Below are 26,303 nucleotides of genomic sequence, written 5' to 3' on the forward strand. Positions count from 1 at the left end.
TGTTGATTTTTTAAATTCATTTTTGGTACTTTAGCCAAAAGAAAACAATCCAGTGGGATAGTTAATTATGCTACTTCTACTTGACAGAATAGCATATGCCTATTAAAATTTTGTTTCCAAAGCATTAAAACAGCAATATTTTATACTGTATTACTAAATTAAAAATCTAAGATATAAAATTATGCACCTAGAATAAACATAAAAATAAACCACAAAACTTTTTATGAAGATTTGAAGGAAATGCCCCAAAATATTAATATTGACAGGCCAAAGTGGAAGATCACCTGAGCCCAGGAGTTCAAGATTGCAGTGAGCTGTGATCCTGCCACTGCACTCCAGCCTGGGTGATGGGATGAGACCCCTCATCTCTTAAAATATATGTTCTTCAATTCCACTATGGTGAATGTAATGCATTTGTAACAGTATTAACAAAATCTGCAAGTGGAAGAATCAGTACTACTCTGAGGAAAGGACTCTCCAGCCAAAGAGAAGCACTTAGATTTTATGCATCATTGGCTAACTCCTTGGGTAAATGTCTGTCCTTCTAAGTTTCTGGGTTAAGTATGCTCAGGATTGTCACATTTTTCTATTCAGTTTCATTAGAATTAACAACTCATGACTAAGATATCGCAAAGAATATAGGCTTTTACAAAAATTTGTTTCATTATTAGGTGCTTTATTATTATAAATTTACTGGCATTTCATCATACTAATATCTTTTGGGAAACACTTAATAATAATATTAAGTTTTAGAATGATGCTATGTCTGTAACATCCTTTGAATTGAATCTTGGAACTTACCTTACACCAAATTCTGTATTATAAGGGGTTGGTCATATCAGAGGAAATCTACAAATTATAAACTATACACCAAGCATTCATGATGAATATTCTTAGGTAGATGTTTAAGAAAAATTCTTGGGGAAATGTGTAAGAAAAATGGTAGAAATACTAGAAAGATATTCTAGTTACATAACCCTTTGAATGGAATCGTAGATAGAACATATACCAAATTATCTATTATAGATCAGTTATATTACAGCAAAGCTATAAAGTATAAATAATACACCGAACATTTAAACTCTAAAGATTCAGTCAAAATGAAAACCCAAAGTAAACACACATTTTAAAATTCGATTTAAAGTCCCATTACTATTTCTTTATTTTAAAAGTATCTCTCTAGGTATTTCTGGTTTCCAATGATGGAAGAGTAGCTCCTAACAAATTCTCCTACAGATAAAAAGTATAAACTGAGGCCAGGGGAAATCAACAAGAAAAAGAAATTAAAGGTAAATATTTCAAAAGGAAGAAATAAAACTGCCTCTTTCTTGCAAATGACATGACTGTCTATGTGGAAAATGTCAATCTACAAAAAGCTACAAGGACTATTAAGGTAGTCTTCCAGGGTCACAGGAGACCCACAGTGAGGGCTGCACTTCAAGACCTACTTTCAGGCCGGGCGCGGTGGCTCAAGCCTGTAATCCCAGCACTTTGGGAGGCTGAGACGGGCGGATCACGAGGCCAGGAGATCGAGAGACGATCCCGGCTAACACAGTGAAACCCCGTCTCTACTAAAAAATACAAAAAAACTAGCCGGGCGAGGTGGCGGGCGCCTGTAGTCCCAGCTACTCGGGAGGCTGAGGCAGGAGAACGGCGTAAACCCGGGAGGCGGAGCTTGCAGTGAGCTGAGATCCGGCCACTGCACTCCAGCCTGGGCGACAGAGCAAGACTCCGTCTCAAAAAAAAAAAAAAAAAAAAAAAAAAGACCTACTTTCAAAGAAGAGTACGGAAAGGGGAAAAAATGTAACCTCACAATGAAGAAAACTGGCAAATACAAGGTTGGGTAGGTGATCGAGGTAAATATCATCAGTGATCAAGCATGTTAATATGTACTATTATATGAGGTAATGAGAATACTTCACTTCTGTGGTATTAGCCCCAATCTAACCATGAGAAAAATATCAAACCCAATTTGAGGGACATTCTACAAAACATCTGAATATTCCTCAAAATTGTCAAGATATAATAAACAATGACAGAAACTCTCACAGACTAGAAGAGATGTAAGTAAATGTAATGTAGTATCCTCTGTGGGATCCTACAAAAGGAAAAGGGCCTTAGTAGAAAAACTAGTCAAATCTGAATGAAATCTTGAGTTTAGTTGATAGCAATATATCAATGATAAATATACTATGGTTGGTAGGGGCTGATTTTGTGCTTCCCTTCCCAAATTCACATGTTGAAGTCCTAACCCTCAATACCTCAAATGTAACTGTATTTGGAGACAGGCCTTTTAAAGAGGTGATTAAGTTAAAATGAGGCCTTACATCCAATCTGATTAGTGTTCTCACTGGAAAAGACTATGACAAATGAAAAGCCACATAAAACACTAAATTAGTCATAAACCAATTATTTAATTGAAGCTATAAAAAAGGCAGTATAAGTGATAAAACAATTAGGAAAGAATATTTAGCATGTTTCAAAAGATTTAAAATAGCAGGACATTTTACAAAAAGTTGTACAGGAAATAAAATTCTTAAACTATAAGTACAAACATGACATTACAGAGTATCTTATAAAATACAAAGACAAATATAAAAGGACTATGATGCTTTAAGTCTGAAAACTATTAATAATGGCCAAATATTTAGGTTTAAATTCACAGTTCCTGGGTATGAGAATCATTACTATACACATCTCCCAAACCAGTAGGTAGTATTTTCCAATTAACCATGTGTGGTATCATCTTCTACAAAGTCTTTGGCCATCTCTGCTGTGATCACATCAATATGACTAACCTGAAGAATAAATGTTAAAAACAAAATCTGTTAAATACATCTGTTTGCATTGTATAGGGTAATATATACAGCCCATCACCTACATTTTTAAATTTTTCTTTTTTTTTTTTTTTTTTTTGAGATGGAGTCTTGCTCTTGTCGCCTAGGCTGGAGTGCAGTGGCACGATCTTGGCTCACTGCAACCTCCGCCTCCCAAATTCAAGCAATTCTTCTGCCTCAGCCTCCCAAGTAGCTGGGACTACAGGCTCACACCACCATGCCCAGCTAATTTCGTATTTTTAGTAGAGACAGGGTTTCTCCATACTGGCCAGGCTGGTCTCAAACTCCTGACCTGGTGATCCACCTGCCTTGGCCTCCCAAAGTGCTGGGATTACAGGCGTCAGCCACTGCGCACAGCCTATCACCTATATTTTACATATGAAGTAAAATAATTCTGAAGAACTGACTTATAAAACCTTTATTTACAGTGGTGTTCAATGCATGGATTTAAAAAATATGTATTTTAATGCTCTGAAGAAATACCATGCCTAAACATCTAAACTACCTTTTGTTCACTTTCTATTACTTTGCTATTTCATCAATAATGTTAAGGTTGGGAAGACACCCAGGAAGAGCTATGCAGTCCATACAAATGAACATATGTAATTGTTAAAGATTGTGCATTACAGAAGCACTGAATAGACTGGATAGAAAGATATGGTTTGCTAATGCCAATGAAAATAAAACGAATGCAATGCCATAAACTATTGCTAAACTTCATAGTTATTTGAAGGAAAAGTTTTTTCTTTAAAAAGACAAAGACTTTCTAAGTTTTAGCAAACTTAGATAAGTTTGCTAAACTTAGATAAGTTTGCTAAACTCAGATAAGCAAAGACTTTCTAAGTTTTCTTTCACTATTTAACATAAAATCAGAATTCAACAAATTAATTACAAACTTAAAAAATTACCTTATTTCTGAACTTTACACCATAGAATTTGTCAGCTGACTCAAGCAGTTCAGGCCTAAAAGTAGTTGTAATAAACTGAGCATGTACAGCAAGTTCCATAATCATATCTGTAAAAAGGAAATAGTGCTTTAACAAATTTCTCTTTTCAGCAGAGCTGAAAATTTAAAAAGCAACTATCTTTACTCTTACTAAAATTCAAAACTGCCTGAGTTTGATTTTTTCATACATGTATCAGCAAATATTACCAGCTTATTGTTAAATACAAAACCAAAACTGTACTGAACTGTACCTGACACAGCCTTTCTGTGCTGAGCATCCAGAGCCTGGTCAATCTCATCAAACAAGTAAAATGGAGCTGGGTCACATTTCTGAATGGCAAAAATCAGAGCAAGAGCTACCAAGGATTTCTGTCCACCTGAAAGCTGTTGCATTTCTCTCATTTCACCTTGTTTTCCTGTAAATGACACCTAAGAATAAACACATGAGTTAATATCCTAAAGGGTAGAACCACCACCATCTTCCAAAAGTAACTTGCATATAATGCACCAATCAGATATGCAAAAGATACTATAAATTCTATTATGGTAATGCTCTGAGGAAAATGGAATATAAAGGTATTTTACCCTAATTCCAACTCCAGTAAACTGGTCAACTGATGGGACACTGCTTTGTGAGCCAGAACCCCTCTCACTCTCACCGCTCCCTTCTCCTTCATCTTGAGACTGACTGCCCTCCACATCTCCTTTCTTCATCACCAAAGTAGCTTTGCCACCAGGTACTAACTTCTGGAATACTTCACTGAAGTTCTTGGATACCTTAAAAAAAAAAAGACTGAAATATAAATTTTGCTTAGGTAGAATTATATATTAACAAGTAAAATATTTAAAAGCTACCAATTATTTTTTAATCTTAACAAGGATAACAGACTGGATCCTTCTAAAGGCTGTGTAAAACATTCAAGTTACTGTAAACCTATATGCTAGATTTGTTCACATGTATTAGATTCACCTGTTAATGAGGAAAAAAGCTTTAAAATCTTTACAAACTGAGTAAGAGCTGAAGCTTTTGTCCTGTGTATATTTTTACTACAAAGCAAAACATACCTGTTTGAAAGTTAACTGAATAGCTTCGTATTTCCGAAGTTCAAGTACATTCATCAGCTCCATGATCGATTTGTAACCCCTATCTAACTCTTCTTGTCGCTTTATTAACTTTTCTTTCTGCTCTGAGAAATTTACAAACTGATCCAAAGCCTTTTTGTTAACATGGCTGTACTTCTTTAATTCTGTGTTGCACTGCTCAAGTTTTCGAAACAACTAAAAAGAGAAAATATGTATTCATATAAATAAATTTACATACCAAGCAATTTGTTAACAAGACTTCAAATTTTAAAACCAACCTGTTTGAGGCTCAGTGTCTGGTACTTTTCAAATGCTTCCTGGGGAAGTGATCCAAGTTCTCGAATTTTCTTCATACACTCCTCTTTCTTCTTCAATAGCATGCCTTGCCGATTTGTCATCTTTTCCAGTTCTTTAGTATCATGATTTATAGCATCCATATGTTCTTTTTCCATATTTTTCCAGCGCTCCATACTCTTCTGAAGCTCCTTAATTCCAGCTTCTGTTTTATCAATGGAATTGTCCAAATCTAAGATGGGGGGAAAAACAAAATTAGGCTATAATATCTAGTTTAAAGCCAGTGTTACAGCGTTATTTGAGTAAAGATTTTTATGATCAAACCTACCAAAATAGGTTTTAGGTTTTTGTCAGGGTTTAAAATTTTCTGTGAACATTTATGAACCACTTAAATCAGTACAAAATTAGAAGTATATATATGTCACTCAAATATATAATTTTCATTATTCAATGTTAATGCTTATAAACTAAAGTTATTAGCAACTAAGTGATAAGAGAAACTTGAGTCAAGTATTTCATATTTTATCAAAATGAATCATTTATAGTCTCAATTGTCACAAACATTTCAGTAAAAACTTCCTATTTATAGTCAACTTACTAAATTCCATTCACTATACATTGTTTATAATGGAAAACAAAAAATCATTAGTATATGCTTCTGCCTATTTGGACATTTTATTCTGCAGTAAACAATTTTATAAAACATGTATGTAAACAAAATTTTACTACATAAAAATTCACCTTCTGATCGTGCCATAGTGTCTTTTACTCTTTTATTGATGGCTTCAAGTTCTGATGTTGTGGCAGTGAGAACAGTACCCCCTTCTGTCTCTCTCAGCTCATTAAGTTCCTATAATAAAAAAATGTAAATTCCATTAGTTTCAAATGTTATGACTGCCAACATTTTCTACAGCTATTGTCTGAACATTCAAGAAAACCAAAAAATATAAATACTTCATATAATTAGAAATATACTTAATGTATCCATTAAAGGGAAGAAAAAGACATAATTACTAGAAAATTTCTAAGCATCTAAACACCACTGAAAAACTATAACATTTACTAAGTACTTAGAATGTGCCACGATGGCAATTATATAAAACAACTATGATAATATTTAATTTACACAAGAAACTGAGGCTTAGAAATAGTAAGCGACTTGTCCAAAATCACACACTAGGTGGCAGAATTCCAACCCAAGGCCCACAGACACTAAGCTTTCTGTCCCCAAAGCCCTTGCTTTCAATCAGAGCCTCTGATATAACCACTTGCAGTAGGTCATGGCCACCAAGGAGCCCTTAAAAAAAAAAAACACATACACACCTGTTCTACTTGGTCCAAGCGTTTTCTCAGATTCTCATTGAGATAAGTCTCTACTCGAGTAATAATACCTTCTAATTTAATTCTTTCATTTAGCAACTGTCTGTTTTCCTAGAATTAAGAAAAAGTCTACATAAGCATGTACATTTCACACACAGGAAGAGTGCTCATCTGCTGTCCTCTCTAGTACTTGTGCTCACATTGAGCTGAAATGAAGTTTAATACATTATATTCTTCAAAAAAGCCCTATACTTTCTTCATTTTTCTCTTATCAATTCATAATGTTAAATGTTTGTGGCTGGCTCTTTTTGTAATGCTTGCTGTCAAAAACGGTTTCTTTAACTGCTTTTCATTTTTTAGAATCAGTGTTGGTGGTTTACATCTATGCAGTTTTAAAAATCTACTAAAGGCTGGGCACGGTGGCTCAAGCCTGTAATCCCAGCACTTTGGGAGGCCGAGGCGGGCAGATCACAAGGTCAGGAGATCGAGACCATCCTGGCTAACACGGTGAAACTCCGTCTCTACTGAAAAAAAAAAAAAAAAAAAATTAGGCGTGGTGGCTGGCGCCTGTAGTCCCAGCTACTCGGAGGCTGAGGCAGGAGAATGGTGTGAACTCGGGAGGTGGAGCTTGCAGTGAGCTGAGATCGTGCCACTGCACTCCAGCCTGGGCGACAGAGCAAGAATCGTCTCAAAAAAAAAAAAAAAAAAAAATCAATTCAAATGTTTAATTAAAATATTAAATATGTAAAGGTAGTAAGATAAATATGGTAAGTCTTAACAAGCTCAAACTTACTAATAGCAATACTTACAACTAATAAGTAATGCTAATTAACTAAACTGTAAGGAAATGAAAATTTCTTGTATAATCCTAACCTAGCTAGAATGGTTTAGAAAAACAAAATCTTATTTACTCCTATGGGTATTAAAAGTCCAAGCCTCATTTTAATATTTTCTCAGTTCTTTTCTTTCATATTCCCCTAGTTAGCAAGAAAGGCACTTTTCACAATAGCCAATTACTAATGAATTTTTTTTCCAGTCAGCCATGTATTTACCTGCTGAAGTTGACGAATCTCATCATTCAGTGCATCTACTCTCTTCTGATCTTCCAAACTCAGTTGAGAAAGCAAATCAGTTCCCAGTTCTGCTTTCAATGATTCTCTGGTAGACTCCATAGCATGCAAGCTTGCCTCCAAACTCTGTAAGCTACGTTGCTATATGACGTTATCCGTTTATTAGTAAGGTATTAGCCTCTGGATTACTTATAGTGAAAATTTTAAAACAATCTATATTTGATCTGAGCTAAATACAAAGACATAACTCAAATATTAGGTGCTTATTAATGTGGTAATTAGGACTCTAGCAACAAAAAACATACGATGTAATAGTATAGGTGGGGCAGGATGGGCCAGATCATATTCCATGATTAAACTATACAAAAATCTTCAGGCATACTATAACAAAAAGTTGCCGGGCACGGTGGCTCACACCTGTTATCCCAGCACTTTGGGAGGCCAAGGCGGGTGGATCACGAGGTCCAGAGTTTGAGATGAGCCTGGCCAACATGGTGAAACCCGTCTCTACTAAAAATACAAAAATTAGCTGGGTATGGAGGCGTGTGCCTGTAATCCCAGCTACTCGGGAGACCGAGGCAGGAGAATCACTTGAATCCGGAAGGCAGAGGTTGCAGTGAGCCGAGATCATGCCATTGCACTCCAGCCTAGGTGACAGGGCGAGACTCCATCCCAAAAAAACCCAAAAGTTGTCAGAATGTGTTGGGATGGTACAATTGCAGGCACATCTTGTTTTTTTTTTTTTTTTTAAGCTCTTTGTAGTTTCAGTATTATACTACGTAAAAGATTGGTCAAAACTGTCAAGTTTATGAGACCAATAACATACTATCACATAAGTTTGCTTTCTAATTTTAATACAGTCTGGACAAAATGGAATCAAATATTCAGCTAATTCCACTGTGCTTCAGATAAAAATGGTTACTGACAAAAACTGACCATCAGACAGTTATGTCATAGCTTCAAATGCCTATTTGTTCAATGCAGGTGGAAAGTTTGAACGTGCCAACAACAGGAGACTCTGGGTATTCATGGGTTTAAGAATGGTAAAACAGATGCAGACATCCAAAAGTATGGGTCCAGCCTGGGCACAGTGGTTCACACCTGTAATTCCAGTACTTTGAGAGGGCAAGGCAGGCGGATCACCTGAGGTCAGGAGTTTGAGACCAGCCTGGCCAACATGGTGAAACCTCATCTCTACTAAAAACACAAAATTAGCCGGATGTGGTGGTGCACGTCTGTAGTCCCAGATCCTCAGGAGGCTGAGGCAGGAAAATCGCTTGAACCCAGGAGGTGGAGGCTGCAGTGAGCTGAGAACACACACTGCACTGCAGCCTGGGCGAGGGCGAGACAGAGTGAGACTCTGTCTTCAAAAAAAAAAAAAGTATGGGTCCAAACAAAAATGAAGCATAAAATTCAAGGATAACCCATATAATGTATGATCCACATTAATCTGTAACAGTTGGTCTATAACCAAAGATATACTTACGAACCTTAGGCATGAAGGTTTTCTCTGACTGCTGCCTCTTCTCTTTTAGCATCTTCATTTCTGATAATATGCTATCTCTAGATGCTTTAAATTTCCTTTGCTGGGTCTCAATCTGTTGCATTTGGTTCATCAACTGATCAATTTCATTATTAATCCATATACAAGGCTAAGGAAAATTATCTCCAGGTGGTAAATGTATCATGTTCTGAATTCTTTTTAGACACAACACCATATATCCCTTCCTTTTCTTTACCCCCAAATAACATTCATGTCCTCAAATTTATGGACCAAAACAATGCTGAACTGTATTACCCAAAATGCGTTCAATCATAAAGAAGCTTGAAACATTTCACACCCCACCATTTCACTCTCAGAATAACATGTATACTGTTTTACTAAAAGCTATACAAAACAAATTCTTGGAAAACCATAAAGGAGGCTAGGTAAATCTAACAATATTACATACTTTTAAGTATCTTTTCATTCAACAAATGTTTACTGTTACTATGCTTAAGGCACTATGTTAAGGGTTTATGTATGAAGAGTAGTTCTTACCATATGTGGAAGAAATAATTCAATCTAGCTGGATTATCAAACACAGGAAGACAGCTGGTACACACTGTCAACATCCTCCTTTTCCTCAGTATTTCCCCATACTCTGTGTCAACATCTTGCCAAATTCAGGCAGTTCTTTAAAGTGTGAATATGCAGACCCCTACAAGGTCAAAGCTCAGGTGCTTATTTTTATTTTTCTGTGCTTGCACTGATGGCACAGAAGGTATGTATCTGCAGTTTTTAAAAAATGCCAGTTTCACTTGAAGCAGTAAAAACCACTAACTTTGTATCTATTCTTGACAGCCGGGCGCGGTGGCTCACGCCTGTAATCCCAGCACTTTGGGAGGCCAAGACGGGCGGATCACGAGGTCAGGAGATCGAGACCATCCTGGCTAACACGGTGAAACCCCGTCTCTACTAAAAAATACAAAAAACTAGCCGGGCGAGGTGGCAGGCGCCTATAGTCCCAGCTACACGGGAGGCTGAGGCAGGAGAATGGCATGAACCCGGGAGGCGGAGCTTGCAGTGAGCTGAGATCTGGCCACTGCACTCCAGCCTGGGCGACAGAGCAAGACTCCGTCTCAAAAAATAAATAAATAAATAAATAAATAAATAATAAAAAAAATAAAAAATCAAAAAAAAAATGCCAGTTTCACTTGAAGCAGTAAAAACCACTAACTTTGTATCTATTCTTGATGCTCAAGTACCTATATTTTTCAACTTGTTTGGCGAAATGGAAAGCACACATAAAGTACTTTTGTCTTATACCAAAGCACCATGGTGATTTTAAGAAAATCCACATACACAATTGTTTCATTTGTGAACTGAACTAACGACTATGGTTACTCAGACTTGGTTATCTGACAGCCATTTCCTCCACTGACATTAAATTTGCACCAAATAACTTCAAGACAGTAAAATCTAACATTTTTCACCCTCCCCTGCCACCCCCCCCTTTTTTTTTTTTGAGACAGGGTCTCACTTTGTCACCCAGACTGGAGTGCAGTGGTGCGATCTCAGCTCACTGCAACCTCCACCTCCCAGGCTCAAGTGATCTTCCTGCCTCAGCCTCCCAGGTAGCTGGGACTACAGGCCTGTGCCACCACACAAGTACAATGAACTGCTGGTCCTTACATATTTGACTTCTAAGCAGTATGTAACATTACTGATGCCTCTCACTCTCTTCCTTAAAACATTATCTCTTGCTTACATAAATTTAACAAGAAAAAAATCAACACTACCAAGGTTTTCCTTATACAATTCACTAACTGATCCTTCTCAGTTTCCTCTTTCTTTGCCTGATACAACCTGTATTTTGGTGTTCTATGGGTTCTTTTCTTCCAAGTGACTTGATGGTATTAGCTACTTAACACTTAAACAATCATTAAAATAGCTTTTAGTCTTCAAAAGCTAAACAAACATAAGCCCTGAACTTAAAACACAAAGTTTTAATATATATGTGAAAAAACAAAAGATTATATATGGCAACCAAAACACAGTTCTTTCCCCACAATATCATTATGCACAAAACAAAAAGATATTTTCAATATTTCTGCGCAGGTTTTCATTGAGCTTTGCTTCAAGTTCGCCTAGTTCTTCTTCTGCTTTTCTAACATCTTTCTGCAATTCAAGTCGAGACTTCCTTGTGTCATAATAACCCCCAGTTAGAGCACCTCGATGACTGACCTGGTCACCTATAAACAAAACATATGTGATAGGTCTGTATAACTTTTATTCAATGATAAATTGACTTATAATGAAAAAAACTAACCTGCAGGCTTTAAGTACATAATGAGAATTGAAAAGAATTTAAACCTCCCTGAAAAAACTGCATTTCAATGCTAAAATTTCCTTTTTTTTGAGACAGAGTCTTACTCTCTTGCTCAGGCTGGAGTGCAGTGCTGTGGCCACAGCTCACTGCAGCCTCAAACTCCTGGATTCAAGTGATCCTCCTGCTTCAGCCTCCTGAGTGGCTAGGACAGGTGTGTACCACCACACCTTTTTTGTAGAGGCCAGGTCTTGCTATGTGCCCAGGTGGTTCTCAAACTTCCGGCCTCAAGTGACCCTCCTGCTTCAGCCTCTCAAGCATCTGGGATTACAGGGTCAAGCCACTGTGTCCAGACAAAACTCGCAGTTTTTGGTTTTTTTTTTTCAGACAAAAACTCGCAGTTGAACCTGAACATCTACCAGAGAGCAAGGAAGTATTGAAGACTAATAAGGACATATTAGTAGGACACAGGACCTAGCCTGAAATTTCCACTGGCCCTATTTAGGAAAATTTGAGCATCAAAATAATAATACCAGTATAATAACACATTTTATTTTTTAAAAAATAATCTATGAATCACAGTGATACTTTTAAAAAAATGAAAAGTGGAGACTCTTCTCTACAGAAGAGTGACAGCTAATAAATGCAGTAGCAATAACAGAATTCAAGAATCACCATTTTTAATCTCCCAGTGTAATAACTGATTCAGGCAAGAGTCAACAAAGGTGCTAAAGCAACTGGTAAAGTTGTTGGGAGAACCTGACATTCATGTAGTCTTGAAGAATAATCTCACATATTATTAAACTACAAAGGGGCAAAAGGGGTACCTTTACAATGGAGAGATCTACAGGTGATCAAACCTAGTATCGCTAACAATGAGACACATTATATGACACCATAAGTATATACATTCATGTCAACAATAAACGATGAGGAAGCAAGAAGACAAATCCAGAAAATGGAACTTTTCTGGATTTTTCTAGGTGGGGAGAAGGGAGGAGTAACTGTCTTATATTTAAAGAATCTAAAGAGAAGACACTACATGCATACTTGATTGAATCCTACATAGAAAAATATTTTAGAAAAACAAAGCTTGAATATGGATACTTTTAGAAGATATTAGGTTAATGTTAAATTTCTTAGGTGTAACAATGATACTGTGGAATACAAAAGAATGTTCTTATTGTTAGGAGATGCATGCTTAAATTTTAGAGATGAAGTGTCATGTTTTACTTATTCTCAGATGGTTCAAAACCACAACAAAATGTACATATACAGAAACAAAGCTTGGAGGGAGACGGGTTTACCTGCTTTCTTTAACAAATAAAGAGAAAAAAAAAAAAATTGAGGGCAGGTAAACTTATATACTGGAGGATTCTTAACCTGAATTCCAAAGATAAAATTCAGAAGATCTCTGATTCGAATAGGAAAAAAATTTACATCTTTATTTTTATTAACCTCAAAATGATTTAACATTTCCTTCTATAATGAACAGGACAAGAACCACAGTAGTAGTATTAGTACCTGTGACTTTACCAAAAGAAGAGCTATTTTCATATTAGATTACACTTATCAGATCTCAAAATAGTTTACATGTATCAGTACTTCAAACTTATGGTAGTTATTAGACCCACTACTAAATATTGTTTTTTGAATACATTAAAGAATATTATTATTTTTTTTTTGAGACAGAGTCTCACTGTGTCTCCCAGACTGGAGTGCAGTGGCACAATCTCGGCTCACTGCAAGCTCCACCTCCCAGGTTCACACCATTCTCCTGCCTCAGCCTCCCAAGTAGCTGGGACTACAGGCGCCCGCCCCTACGCCCGGCTAATATTTTGTATTTTTAGTAGAGACGGAGTTTCACCGTGTTAGCCAGGATGGTCTCGATCTCCTGACCTCGTGATCCACCCACCTCGGCCTCCCAAAGTGCTGGGATTACAGGCGTGAGCCACCACGCCCAGCCAAAGAATTATATTTTTTAAAATAATCTTGCCAATACATCTTTGTGATCCAAAGTATTTTATTCTAAGCATTAAAAATTGTGTTGAATGTGGCTTTTGCTGTAGAAAAGAAAAAAAGTAAAAAAAAAAAAAAAAAAAAAATAGTGAGGAAGTATCCAGAGGCTTCAAATAGCCAAAGCAGTCCACACTGCAAAAAAGGTTAAGAACCCCTGCTACATACCAAATGATTACATTTCAGAGACATCAACTAAGTATCAAGTACAAACCCTGTCTGGACTCTTAATTGAACAAACCAATTATTTAAAAAACGATAAAATAATTGAAAATAAATGTTTCTTTTCTTTTTTTTGAGACAGGGTCTTGCTCTATCACCCAGGCTGGAGTACAAGGGTGTGATCTTGGCTCACTGCACCCTCTGCCTCCCACATTTAAGCCACTCTCATGCCTCAGCCTCCTGAGTAGTTGGGATTACAGGCGCACACCACCACACCCAGCTAATTTTTTGTATTTTTAGTAGAGATGGGGTTTCACCATGCTGGCTAGGCTAGTCTTGAATTCCCGGCATCAAGTGATCCACTTGCCTCGGCTTCCCAAAGTGCTGGGGTTACAGATGTGAGCCATCACACCCGGCCAAAGGCAAAGGATGAATTTTTCGAATACTCTCAAAACCAGAATCCCTCCAAAATACTGTTAAGATATATTCATCAGACATGCATATAGCTCAAGTGACATATTACACAGATTATATGTCTCTCTGTTTTTTGAGACAGTCTCACTCTGTCACCCAGGCTGGAGTGCAGTGGCGTGATCTCGGCTCACTGCAACCACTGCCTCCCGCGTTCAAGCGATTCTCCTGCCCCAGCCTCCTGAGTAGCTGGGACTACAGGTGCACACCACCACACCCAGCAAATCTTCGTTTTTTTTTTTTTTTTTTTTTTGAGACGGAGTCTCGCTCTGTCGCCCAGACTGGAGTGCAGTGGCGCGATCTCGGCTCACTGCAAGCTCTGCCTCCCGGGTTCACGCCATTCTCCTGCCTCAGCCTCCGGAGTAGCTGGGACTACAGGCGCCCGCCACCACGCCCGGCTAATTTCTTTTTGTATTTTTAGTAGAGACGGGGTTTCACCGTGTTAGCCAGGATGGTCTCCATCTCCTGACCTCGTGATCCGCCCGCCTCGGCCTCCCAAAGTGCTGGGATTACAGGCTTGAGCCACCGCGCCCGGCAAATCTTCGTATTTTTAGTGGAGACAGGGTTTCGCCTCGTTAGCCAGGCTGGTCTTGAACTCCTGACTTCAGGTGATCCACCCGTCTCAGCCTCCCCAAGTGCTGGGGTTACAAGCGTGAGCCACTGTGCCCAGCCAGATTATGTTTTAAATGATTTGTTAGAATTTATCTGTTTAGGCCGGGCGCGGTGGCTCAAGCCTGTAATCCCAGCACTTTGGGAGGCCGAGACGGGCGGATCACGAGGTCAGGAGATCGAGACCATCCTGGCTAACACGGTGAAACCCCGTCTCTACTAAAAAATACAAAAAACTAGCCGGGCGAGGTGGCGGGCGCCTGTAGTCCCAGCTACTCGGGAGGCTGAGGCAGGAGAATGGCGTAAACCCGGGAGGTGGGGCTTGCGGTGAGCTGAGATCCGGCCACTGTACTCCAGCCTGGGCGACACAGCGAGACTCCGTCTCAAAAAAAAAAAAAAAAAAAAAGAATTTATCTGTTTAAAGCTAAGAATTAGTATTACAAACCTTCCAAAGTAATACAGTCCATAGTGAAAGCACGGGCCAGCTGGGTTGAAACTTCCATGCTACGACAAATAAGAGTCTTTCCAAAAACATGTTTGAAAGCTTTGTCGAATCTGGAATTGTACCTCAGTTTGCTGATCATAGGAATAGCATCCTAAAAATGAAATTTTGTGAACAGAGAGATCACAGTTAACTAAAAACTTAGAATTACAAAAGTATATCTTTATGAAATACAAATAAACCAAACACCATTATATTTCAAAACTATTGGGGTTTTTCCTGAAGTAGTTAGAAGACTCATTCCACTAGAATATCCTGGTAATTTTGCTCATGTAATCAAGGTTTTCAACAGTAGAGCCTAATAGCATAAAGAGTTTAGTGGTTCTGTAGCTAGACTGCCCAAATTCAAACACTGGTTTCACCATTTATCAGATGTGTGCTGTGGACAAGTTGCTTAACTTCCTCAAATAATAGTTACTTCATCTACAAAATTGTAGACAATACATACCTTCCTTATAAAGTTGTGAAGCCTAAATGAGTTAATATATGCAAAACTCAGGATAGTATCTCTCACATAAAAGGGCTAAATATAAACAGCATTTCCTCAATGTTTTAATTTTACATATTTTATATATCTAAATTAGATATTCAGGAAAATATTTTGTCAGATAGAATTTCATTTTCTCTCTCCTAAACTGTTAGAACACGATTTTTGGAATTTTTTTAATTATGAAAATATATCTCATATACAGAAAAATGTAGTTAAGTGTTCAGTGTAAATTAATAAAGAGAACACCAACATAACCACCACACAGCACAAGAAACAGAGCACTGCTGACACCCCAGAAGCCATGGGTGTGCTCCTTTCCTAATCACACAGCATTTAACTACGGTGGTTACCTGCCAGAAATGACCACTGCCATGACTGTGCTAATCACTTCCTTGTACTTCCTAGTTCAATTTTTTTTTTTTGAGACAGAGTCTTGCTCTGTTGCCAGGATGAAGTACAGTGGCATGATCTTGGCTCACTGCAACCTCTGCCTCCCCAGTTCAAGCGATTTTCCCGCTTCAGCCTCCCAAGTACCTGGGATTACAGCTGCCCACTACCATGTCCAGCTAATTTTTTGTATTTTTAGTAGAGACAGGGTTTTGCCATGTTGGCCAGGCTGGTCTTGAACTCCTGACCTCAGGTGATCCGCCCACCTCCCCCTCCCAAAGTGAGGGGATTACAGGCATGAGCCACCAAGCCCTGTCCTCATCTAAGTTTGGTTTTGTTTATGTAGCGTAAACAGAACCACACCCCATGTATTCCTTTGTGTCTCGTTCCATTCATACATCATGTTTTTGAGACCCAATTTTTCTTACCCAAACTTCAAAAACAATTTATAGATGTGATAGCAGAAAAAGCCAGACCCTTTGATAGCTTACAGGATTCTTAATGTTCCACTTAAATTACTGATCATTTCAGCTTTAACTTCAGGGGATGGTAAAACAGTTGATACTACCATCAACATTCTGAAGTCAAGTACCTCAAAGCAATTACACTGTTCTAAGAATGGTGTCTGAAGAATATTTTTAATCCACCTAAAGTTCACTAGCTAGTAACAGCAATATTATGTTTCTGAAGTCTATCACCTTACTAGCCATTTTTTTCATTTAATTTGTTTTTAAAATATATCAAGACACTTTAAATCTTTACATAACAGTTCCTTGGGAATTTTTCTCCAACTCCCTAACCTTAATTATGTCACTCCCAGATATACTCTCAAAGTATCCTGTACTTACGCTTTTAACACTGTACATTTGCAATGATTTGTTTCGTATCTTGGCTTTTTTCTCTTTTTTAAATGATCCTCCCACCTCAGCCTCCCAAGTAGCTGGGATTACAGGCGCACATCACTACACCACGGATCATGGCTGTGACTTCTGTCTCCCTCCCCAAAACCCACTCAGCACTAAGGTCCATGGGAAGACAGGTATTTTTACCTCATAGACCATTGAATCCCAGTGTGTAGTGACTGGGCACTAGCATGTGTTAGACTATGTGACAAAAAAAAAGAGAAATAGACCTTATCACACATTGACTCACATTGGTTTCAGGATAGGCAGTATCCCTGACATCTAACTTGTTATTTTATGTGACAAAAAAATAACATTATAAAAGAGAAATAGACCTTATCACACATTGACTCACATTGGTTTCAGGATAGGCAGTATCCCTGACATCTAACTTGTTAAGAGGCAGAAAAGTAACCTCTCCAGGAAGATTCATTTTATTAAACTCCATTAAAATCTTCGTGCTGACTTCATCTGAATCAACAATGTGATAAAATAACCTGAATATAAAGAGAGTAAGACAAATCTTTATTGGTACTTTTTTTTTTTTTTTTGAGACAGGGTCTTCCCATGTTGCCCAAACTGATCTTGAACTCCTAGACTCAAGCAATCCTCCCACCTCAGCCTCCTGCATAGCTGGGACTGAAGGTGTGCACTTTTAAAGTGTTATAAACACTTAAGCATCAAACAATTAACTTTTTTGCTATATAATCCAAATAATTTTGGAAAAAAATAAGACTACTTTAAAAATTCCAATGGCGGAGGAGAAACTCCCAAAAGGGGAAAGTTCTAGCTTCTATAATTAGGAACAAATACTTAGCATCTACTTCTTTAATTAGAAAGTCAAATAAGGAACCAAGGTATAAAAAGATAATGGAAGGTATGATGCATAAAAACTACAAAAGTTGTTTCTTAGACTATTCTTATTCCCTCTTCTAAAAATGCTAAATATCAAGCAAAAGCTTTAACCTGTTTCCAGCAGTGACTTCCACGCATGTGTAGAAAGCTGGTTCACATTCAAAGTTATTCATCACAATGCCATGATAGCCATTTTGAACATGCTGGTTTATTCCTTTTCGACGAAAGTGGTCTAGCACTTTGTTTATGCTGTCTATTCCATTTAAAATGGCCTGTAAATTGTCAGAAATGAAAAATATTAAAATTTTATCATCAGTGAGACTCCTGGTAAGGAATGAGACCACAACAACATACATTTTAAAAAATACCAGTGATTAAACTAAACATCCTCTCCAACAAACACATTACCTCCTCACTATATGCCAACTACATGTAACACCTTATATGATAGGTTCTGTTCTATAACAGTAGTGTTAAAAATGGGCTCTTTATCTGAAAATCAAAAGTGCTACTATTTATAGTATGTGTAGTAATAAAACTATTTAAATCTCTATCATTTAATATTTAGAAGATAATTTGGACTCCTATTTATCACTTGCAACCCACGACCTACACTTGAAAGGTAATAAATTCTTACATAACGATGAACTCAATGACTCAGTGTAAACAGAAGTGATGAAAAGAACCTGCCTACCTTTCCCGTTGCCGCTCTAAGAAGTTGTTGCTTCTTTTCAAGATCTTCTCTTTTAGCAGCAAGTGCTTGCTGTTCTGCATTCTCTTCTCTCCACAAGTAGCTAATAAATAAAAATTAGACTGTCTTTAATTTTAAACACATACGAGGATGCATTAATAGTATACAGTTTAGAATCAAAATATAGAAAACAAGCCTGACCGGTTAATTTGTAACTTAAAGACCACATAACACCTAGTAACAAATATTATTCAAAAAATTAATGCATATTTTAGTCTAAATACTAACTTTCTTTCACTTTGTAATTCATCTTTCTTATTTTTTACTTCGTAATATTTTCTGTCCAGTTCTTCTACTCGAGCTTTGACTTCATTAAGATCCTGGTCCAGTTTCTACGGAAATAAAAATAAATTTAAAATTCAGTTTCATCAAACAAATCTACCCTGATAGAAAGCAGATCAGTGGTTGCAGACGGATGGGGGAGGGAGACAAAAGGTGAGGGAGGAATTACAAAGGGGTATGGAAAACACTTGGGTAATAAACATGTTTACTGTCTTAACTGTGGTGATGGTTTTACAGATGTATATGTGTCAAAACTCATCAAATTATATTTTTGCCACTTTCCTGACTAGGAAAAATTATGTACACTAAATATGTACAATTTACTGTATGTGAATTATACCTCAATGATGCTGTTGAAAAATCCAATTTCAGTTTTTATTTATTTATTTATTTATTTTTTTGAGACGGAGTCTCACTCTGTCGCCCAGGCTGGAGTGCAGTGGCCGGATCTCAGCTCACCGCAAGCTCCGCCTCCCGGGTTTACGCCATTCTCCTGCCTCACCCTCCCGAGTAGCTGGGACTACAGGCGCCCACCACCTCGCCCAGCTAGTTTTTTGTATTTTTTCAGTAGAGACGGGGTTTCACCGTGTTAGCCAGGATGGTCTCGATCTCCTGACCTCGTGATTCACCCGTCTCGACCTCCCAAAGTGCTGGGATTACAGGCTTGAGCCACTGCGCCCGGCCTTCAGTTTTTAAAAGTTGTCTTTAGGCAAATGAGAATACCACCAGAAAACAAAAACCATTAAATACTCTAAAACATGTTGCTAAAATAAAAGTTAATTTGTTCATTAGTGATCTAAATCTTCCTATTTCTATAATATACACTCCAGAATTGTAGAAAAAAAATTCTAAGTTCTCATAATAGTGCATTATACACTTTCATACTGCCCCTTCTACACACACACACACAACAGAACACAAAAACTATTTTCAACTATTTTACATTCAAGAAAAATGAGTTTAAAATCTTGGCAGAACCTATAACAAATCTAGAAGAATCTAATGTAAGATGCTGTTTCCTTAAGGAGAGTTAATGAACTGTATTAATTTAGTAAATTATACTGAGCTGAAAAAAAAAAATCCAATATCCTAATTGGCTAGAGTTTAAGGAAGCTGACACTTCATCCACTTAGTGAAGTTACCAAAAGCCTAGTATGTACCAGGCATTCTTATAAGAGCTGGGGAATCATCAAAGACCAAAGCAAACAAAAATCCTTGCCTTTTTGGGAAGCAATAAAACAAGCAAAATAAATCTGAAGATCATCCTTTAGGGGAAGGGCTTCAAACTGCTTCGTGAGTTGATTATATTCATCTGTCTGTATTATAACTAATTATTGTCAGATATCAAAGTAATTGTAAATAGTCCCACAGAGTACTAACAATTATTAGTCCTCAGTAGTAACACTGACTTTTTGTCCAAAATTTTAATGGACAAAAAGTCAATGTTACTACTAATTCCACTGACAAAAAGTCAATGTTACTACTGAGTCATAAAATCTTAGATAATCGGCCAGCCAGGCGCGGTGGCTCACACCTGTAATCCCAGCACTTTGGGAGGCTGAGGTGGGCAGATCATGAGGTCAAGAGATCAAGACCATCCTGGACAACATCGTGAAACCCCATCTCTACTAAAAATACAAACATCAGCCAGGCGTGGTGGCGCGTGCCTGCAGTCCCAGCTACTCAGTAAGGCTAAGGTAGGAGAATCACCTGAACCCGGGAGGTAGAGGTTGCAGTGAGCCAAGATTGTGCCACTGTACTCTACCCTGGTGACAGAGCAAGACTCTGTCTCAAAAAAAAATCTTGGATAATCAGAATGACTTTCAACATCTTGGATAATTAAACCCTTTAATTCTACACATGAGGAACTTGGGACTCAGTGGTATCTGAAACCATAAGAGTAAACAAATTCCCTATGTAAAATTTAACTTTTCTACAGCAATTACTTAATTCATCCCCAGGTTATCTGAACACATGCTAAAAGAAGAATGTAAATCTTGAAGATTTCCTAAATTAATGTTTCAGCTTTCACAGTCCTAAACAATTCAAAGACTGTTGTGTTACTAACCAGCATTACAGCTTACAGTATTTCTAAAGTCCTACGTACTTTGTTTTTTTTCCAGGTGTATCTGAACACTAATGGTTCCCTTTCTGAAACCATGATGCTACTCAGAACCAGTAATAAAGTAAGCTACCTATATTAAATTCAAAATACGTTTTGTAGACTTGAAATGCATTACACCACCTGGAAAAGAAAAAACATTTAGTATTTAGTTTGCACTGAAACTATCCAAAAGCTTCCCCTTCTCCACAGCAGTTGCTAGGGCCAAGATACCACTGACATAAGTTAAAAAAGTCTAAAAACTTAGTTTGGTAAGTATGTATGATATATATCACATAAATGAACCATAATAAAGCATAATAAAACCACCAAAACTACATTTTATTTTTCATACTGCAGCTTTTAAAAATATACTGTGGAAAAATTAATTTAGAATTATACCAAGAGGCAAAAGGCTATTTACATAATACAATCAGCACTATAAAATCATCTCTGTCCAAAGGAAAGGCTTCATCTTCACAAGTGGTCATTTTGATAACCAAAAGTGTGACTGGAATATTGGAAAATAAATGAACTTCAAGCATGACAAAAAATGAATACTCTCACTGGAGGCTCCTTCAAAAAGGGCATCTGCTGAGGTTAGTTTCATAAACTCAAGAGAAAATACATTTTATTTCAAGAAAGGAGGTGTAACTATTACAGTTCAGACTACACTAACCATATAAAGAACTACCTAGATTAACCCAAGTTTTCCACTCCCTCCACAAAGTACCATAACTAAAGCCCACAGCACGACTGGACTTCCAAAAACAGCAGGCTACACTCCTGGCAATTTTACCTACCTGTTTTTTATGCTTACAGAGGCTGTTGCGTTTGCTCCCCACTATATTTTTTTTTTGTTTATATAAAGTGAGAATATGAGTACAAAGAAAACAGCTCTTTAAAACTTCACTGAGGTTTTGGATATATTTAAAGGTAAGTCACCAAAAACTTAAAGTGGGCAAATCACTACAAAAGATTAGGGGCTGGGCATGGTGGCTCACACCTATAATCCCAGCACTTTGGAAGGCCGAGGCGGGCGGGTCACAAGGTCAGGAGATCAAGACCACCCTGGCTAACACAGTGAAACCCCATTCTACTAAAAATACAAAAAATTAGCCAGGCGTGGTGGTACGTGCCTGTGGTCCCAGCTACTTGGGAGGTTGCAGCAGCAGAACTGCTTGAACCCGGGAGGTGGAGGTTGCAGTGAGCCGAGATCACGTCACTGCACTCCAGCCTGGGCAACAGAGCAAGACTCCGTCTCCAAAAGAAGAGATTAGGGACAAATAATTACATATAATATACAATTAATGAGTACATAAATATTAATATATGTACTTTATAACAAATAATTTAAAATGTCAAGTCCCAAAGTCAAGAAAAAACTAAAGAACTGGTCCAGATTAAAGGAGATAAAAGAAACCTAACAACTAAATGTAACATATGATGCTGGAATACCAAAAAATGAAGTTTAAAAAAAAAAAAAGTTACACCAGGCATGGTGGCTCACGCCTGCAATCCCAGCACTTTGGGAGGCCAAGGCGGGTGGATCACGAGATCAGGAGTTCAAGACCAGCCTGACCAAGATGGTGAAACCCCGCCTCTGCCAAAAATACAAAAAATTAGCCAGGCGTGGTGGCGGCCACCTGTAATCCCAGCCACTTGGGAGGCTGAGGCAGAGAACTGCCTGAACCTGGGAGGTGGAGGTTGCAATGAGCCTTGTCTCCAAAAAAAAAAAAAGTTACTAGCAGCCAGGCGCAGTGGCTCATGCCTGTAACCCCAGCACTTTGGGAAGCCAAGGCGGGTGGATCACCTGATGTTGGGAGTTTGAGACCAGCATGACCAACATGTAGAAACCCCATCTCTACTAAAAATACAAACTTAGTGGGCTTGGTGGTGCATGCCTGTAATCCCAGCTACTCTGGAGGCAGAGGTTACAGTGAGCCGAGATCGCGCCATTGCACTCCAGCCTGGGCAACAACAGCGGAACTCCATCTCGAAAAAAAAAAAAAAAAGTTACTAACAAGTTGTTTTAGACATACGTGACATCTTGTCAAAATTAAGGGTATGTAAGACACATGCTACCAATTCATAAAAACATATTTTAAGCTGGGCATGGTGGCTCACGCCTGTAATCCCAGCAGTTTGGGAGGCCAAGGTGGGAGGATTGCTTAAGCCCAAGATTTCGAGACCAGCGTAGGCTACATGGCAACACCTCGTCTCTACAAAAAAAAAATTTTGCTGGGCATGGTGATACATGCTTGTGGTCCCAGTTAGGAGGCTAAGGATAGAGGATCGCTAAGCCTGGAAGGTGGAGGCTGCAGTGAGTTGTGTTTGTACCACTGCACTTCAGATTGGGTGACGGAGCAAGACCCTATCTCAAAAAAATTAAAAATACATACATACATTTTAATATACTTAATCTACATAAAGGCTCAATGACATGAACATTCTTAAAAAAGAGAACTATATGTATATTGTGCAGGCCTTTTCTAAATAAGTATCTGTCATATATTTTAAGGTCACATGTAGACTTATTTATAAACAAAACTTGAAGTAGATAAAACTAAACATGTTTATCTCTTCTAAAAGATTTTTACAAAGTGGCTATAAATGTTCTTACATTATACTGCTCCAGATTTTTCTCTTTATTTGCTTCAGTGTCTTCCAAATCCTTATGTATAGCAGCAATCTGTCTTTTCTTGTCATTAATAGCCTGATCTAAAGACTTGAGTTCCTTTTTAATCCACTTATCCCTTTCTTCTTTTGATGTAAACTGGCTTCCTCGACCCTGCTTTGCATAAAGATCCGTTCTTTCCTGGGTAGCTTGAGCCAATCTACACAAAATAGAAGAGAATGAGATGAAAGGAGAATAATAACCAAGTTTAATTGTAACCAATAATGTCAACTGTACACAGAAACATAAAGCCATCTTTCGAAACGATACAAAAAGAATTAAGTGTAAAAAGCAGCTACTATATAATTGAGCTCCTTGGACTATCTAGTTTCATATAATATGATGAAGAAAGTTAAAAGTGTTGGTGAAAGTTCTCAGACCTAGCAATTCCTCGTTCTTCTTTCTCTTTTACACTGTTGAATTTAGGTTCTGTTTCTGCCAGTTCTTTCTGCTTTTCTTCTATTTTTTCAAGCAGCTTCTGCCTCTCTTTTAATAAACGTTTCTGTAAATAAAGATAAGTAAAAATGCAAACTGCTTTAAAATTTTTGCATAATTTAGGTCTAGCATGTTTTCTCATGAAAAAAACTTCATAAGAAAACCCACCTGTAACATGAAACTTTTTAAATGTAACAAAGGGACAGTACTAAGTTGTTACTTGAGTACAAATTATGTTAACACAGCAAAGCTTAAAAAAAATTCCAGGACATACCAGTCACAGAAAGGACTGTCTTCTGCAGTTCCTACTCACCTGAACATTCATGTCTTTCATTTTTAGCATTTTAACTTACCCTTTGTTCACTGTTGCCTGCTAGTTCATCTTGTAAATCCTTGGCTTTAAGCTCCAACTTAGTCCTCTGCTTAATTTGTTCTTGTCTTTCAGCACTAAGCTGTTCTTTTTCTTCTTTCATAGCTGAAATTTTTGTTTTCAATTCTCTAACTTGGCGTTCAATATCCTATTCAAAAGTATTAAACAGAAAATAAGTCAGGCAATTAGAAGTACAACAGCAGAATTGTGACACCATTAATTCTCTTTCACTTAACATTTAGTACTACTCTTCAATATTCAATTCCTCTAACTCCCCCTTGTGGTAATCATTCCATAATTCTGGTACAAAAGGGTTTACTATGGTCAAAAACTATACGATGGCTGGACATGGTTGCTCATGCCCGTAATCTCAGCACTTTGGGAGGCCCAGATGGGAGGAATCCATGAGCCCAGGAGTTCAAAACCAGTCTGGGCAACATAGTGAGATTCCATCTCTTCAAAAAATAAAAAAATTAAGAGGCTGAGGTGGGAGGATCACTTGAGCTTGAGAGATCCAGGCTGCAGTGAGCTGTGATCTCGCCACTGCACTCCCGCCTGTGCAATGGAGTGAGACCCTGTCTTTAAAAAAAAAAAAACAAAAAACTTCAGGAGGCTGAGGCAGAAGGATCACTTGAGCCCAGGAGTTTGTGACCAGCCTGGGCAACATGGCAAGACCTTGTCTCTACAATACATTTAAAAACTAGACAGGTGTGGTGGTACACACCTGTGCTTCCAGCTATTTGAGAAGCTGAGGCAAGAGGATCGCCTAAGTCTGGTAAGTCAAGGCTACAATGAGCCATAATGGCACCATGCACTCCAGCTTGGATGACAGAACAAGACCCTGTCTCAAAAGAAAAAAGTAAGTTTACATGAACCTTGTTTAGAATCTTACCTCCATTTTATCTCTTGCATCCTGTTGAGCATCTCTTAACTGTCTGGATTTTTCTCCACTAGTCTCTCGCTTAGCAGAAAGCTAAAAGAAAAAAAAAAGTTATATCTAACTCATTTTGTATTTACTAAATATTTCATAACATCTAATAACAATTTTTATATGAAAATAAACCAGAAGTAACCAAATTTTTTACAAAAATTTTAAAAGTGATTTTTAACTAGAAAACTGAAGCACTACCTAAAATTTTTGTACAAAATGTCAGTATTACTAATTACAAAATACATTCTAAAACCACAAGAAACCTTCAAAATGATTTTCCTCTCATCTGCCTAATAACACCATCTGATTATATTTCAGATAATACTATACAGCAACAACCACGTGGCTACTTTCTTTAAAAGAAAAAACTTGCTGACTAATAAATTCATTGAGAGGTTAAGTTTCTATTTAAAATCACTGAAAAGTGTAATTACGGCCTGAGTTTAACAAATTCACAAAAACAAAATTAATCTGATTTTAAGTGTCAAAGGTAAATATTTTACCTCATCAAGTTTAGCACGAGTCTCGTTAAGTTCCTGATTGTAAATGGTATATTCCAGGGCTCGTCTCATTTTATCCCACTTCTGATACTGAGCTAGTTCTTCCTTTTCTTCCTCTAAAGTATGTAATCTCTCTTCAATGTATTTTAACAACTCATTGATTTTTTCCCGTTTGCCCTCTTAAATGAAATAAGGAGAGAGATGGAAGAATTGAATAAAATTTTTATGTAGTATCACTTCTTCAACATACCTTGAATTAAATTCTTAAGAACTGTAGCATTATTTCTCTGATGTAATGTGGTAACCAAATTTAAAATACTAAAATAGCAATTAACCCGTTTATGCTGGAGGTTGTAAATTTTTTTCTGTGAAAAATCAGACCTTGGCGATGACCTCAGGCAGTAGATATAGGTAATACCCACAAGCTTAGGATTCCAATAACGGAATGCTAGGCATAAATGGGTTAAGATCCTTTATTATGAAAAGCAACACAGAACAAATTT

At 37.5% G+C, this 26,303-nt stretch overlaps 1 protein-coding gene across 1 annotated transcript in view; it reads right to left on the reverse strand.

Annotated features, from left to right (window-relative positions):
* Nucleotides 1-1,748: 1,748 nt before the first annotated feature.
* The window catches only part of LOC105466651 (structural maintenance of chromosomes 3), a 39,020-nt gene continuing 14,465 nt past the window's right edge, over nucleotides 1,749-26,303 (reverse strand). Inside the window, exons 9-29 of the mRNA XM_071069157.1 lie at nucleotides 25,804-25,979; nucleotides 25,262-25,342; nucleotides 24,353-24,517; nucleotides 23,945-24,066; nucleotides 23,511-23,724; nucleotides 18,733-18,836; nucleotides 18,448-18,547; nucleotides 17,865-18,025; nucleotides 17,254-17,395; nucleotides 15,063-15,213; nucleotides 11,133-11,285; nucleotides 9,041-9,192; nucleotides 7,533-7,691; nucleotides 6,484-6,591; nucleotides 5,902-6,010; nucleotides 5,145-5,392; nucleotides 4,849-5,061; nucleotides 4,369-4,560; nucleotides 4,035-4,212; nucleotides 3,746-3,852; nucleotides 1,749-2,798 (exon numbers count right to left, since the gene is read on the reverse strand). Of these exons, the coding sequence (XP_070925258.1) occupies nucleotides 2,727-2,798; nucleotides 3,746-3,852; nucleotides 4,035-4,212; nucleotides 4,369-4,560; nucleotides 4,849-5,061; nucleotides 5,145-5,392; nucleotides 5,902-6,010; nucleotides 6,484-6,591; nucleotides 7,533-7,691; nucleotides 9,041-9,192; nucleotides 11,133-11,285; nucleotides 15,063-15,213; nucleotides 17,254-17,395; nucleotides 17,865-18,025; nucleotides 18,448-18,547; nucleotides 18,733-18,836; nucleotides 23,511-23,724; nucleotides 23,945-24,066; nucleotides 24,353-24,517; nucleotides 25,262-25,342; nucleotides 25,804-25,979 (3,107 nt within the window). The 3' untranslated portion in view covers nucleotides 1,749-2,726. The remainder of the gene's footprint in view (nucleotides 2,799-3,745; nucleotides 3,853-4,034; nucleotides 4,213-4,368; nucleotides 4,561-4,848; nucleotides 5,062-5,144; nucleotides 5,393-5,901; nucleotides 6,011-6,483; nucleotides 6,592-7,532; nucleotides 7,692-9,040; nucleotides 9,193-11,132; nucleotides 11,286-15,062; nucleotides 15,214-17,253; nucleotides 17,396-17,864; nucleotides 18,026-18,447; nucleotides 18,548-18,732; nucleotides 18,837-23,510; nucleotides 23,725-23,944; nucleotides 24,067-24,352; nucleotides 24,518-25,261; nucleotides 25,343-25,803; nucleotides 25,980-26,303) is intronic.

The sequence above is a fragment of the Macaca nemestrina genome, chromosome 9, assembly GCF_043159975.1.
Source record: "Macaca nemestrina isolate mMacNem1 chromosome 9, mMacNem.hap1, whole genome shotgun sequence".
Taxonomy (NCBI): domain Eukaryota; kingdom Metazoa; phylum Chordata; class Mammalia; order Primates; family Cercopithecidae; genus Macaca; species Macaca nemestrina.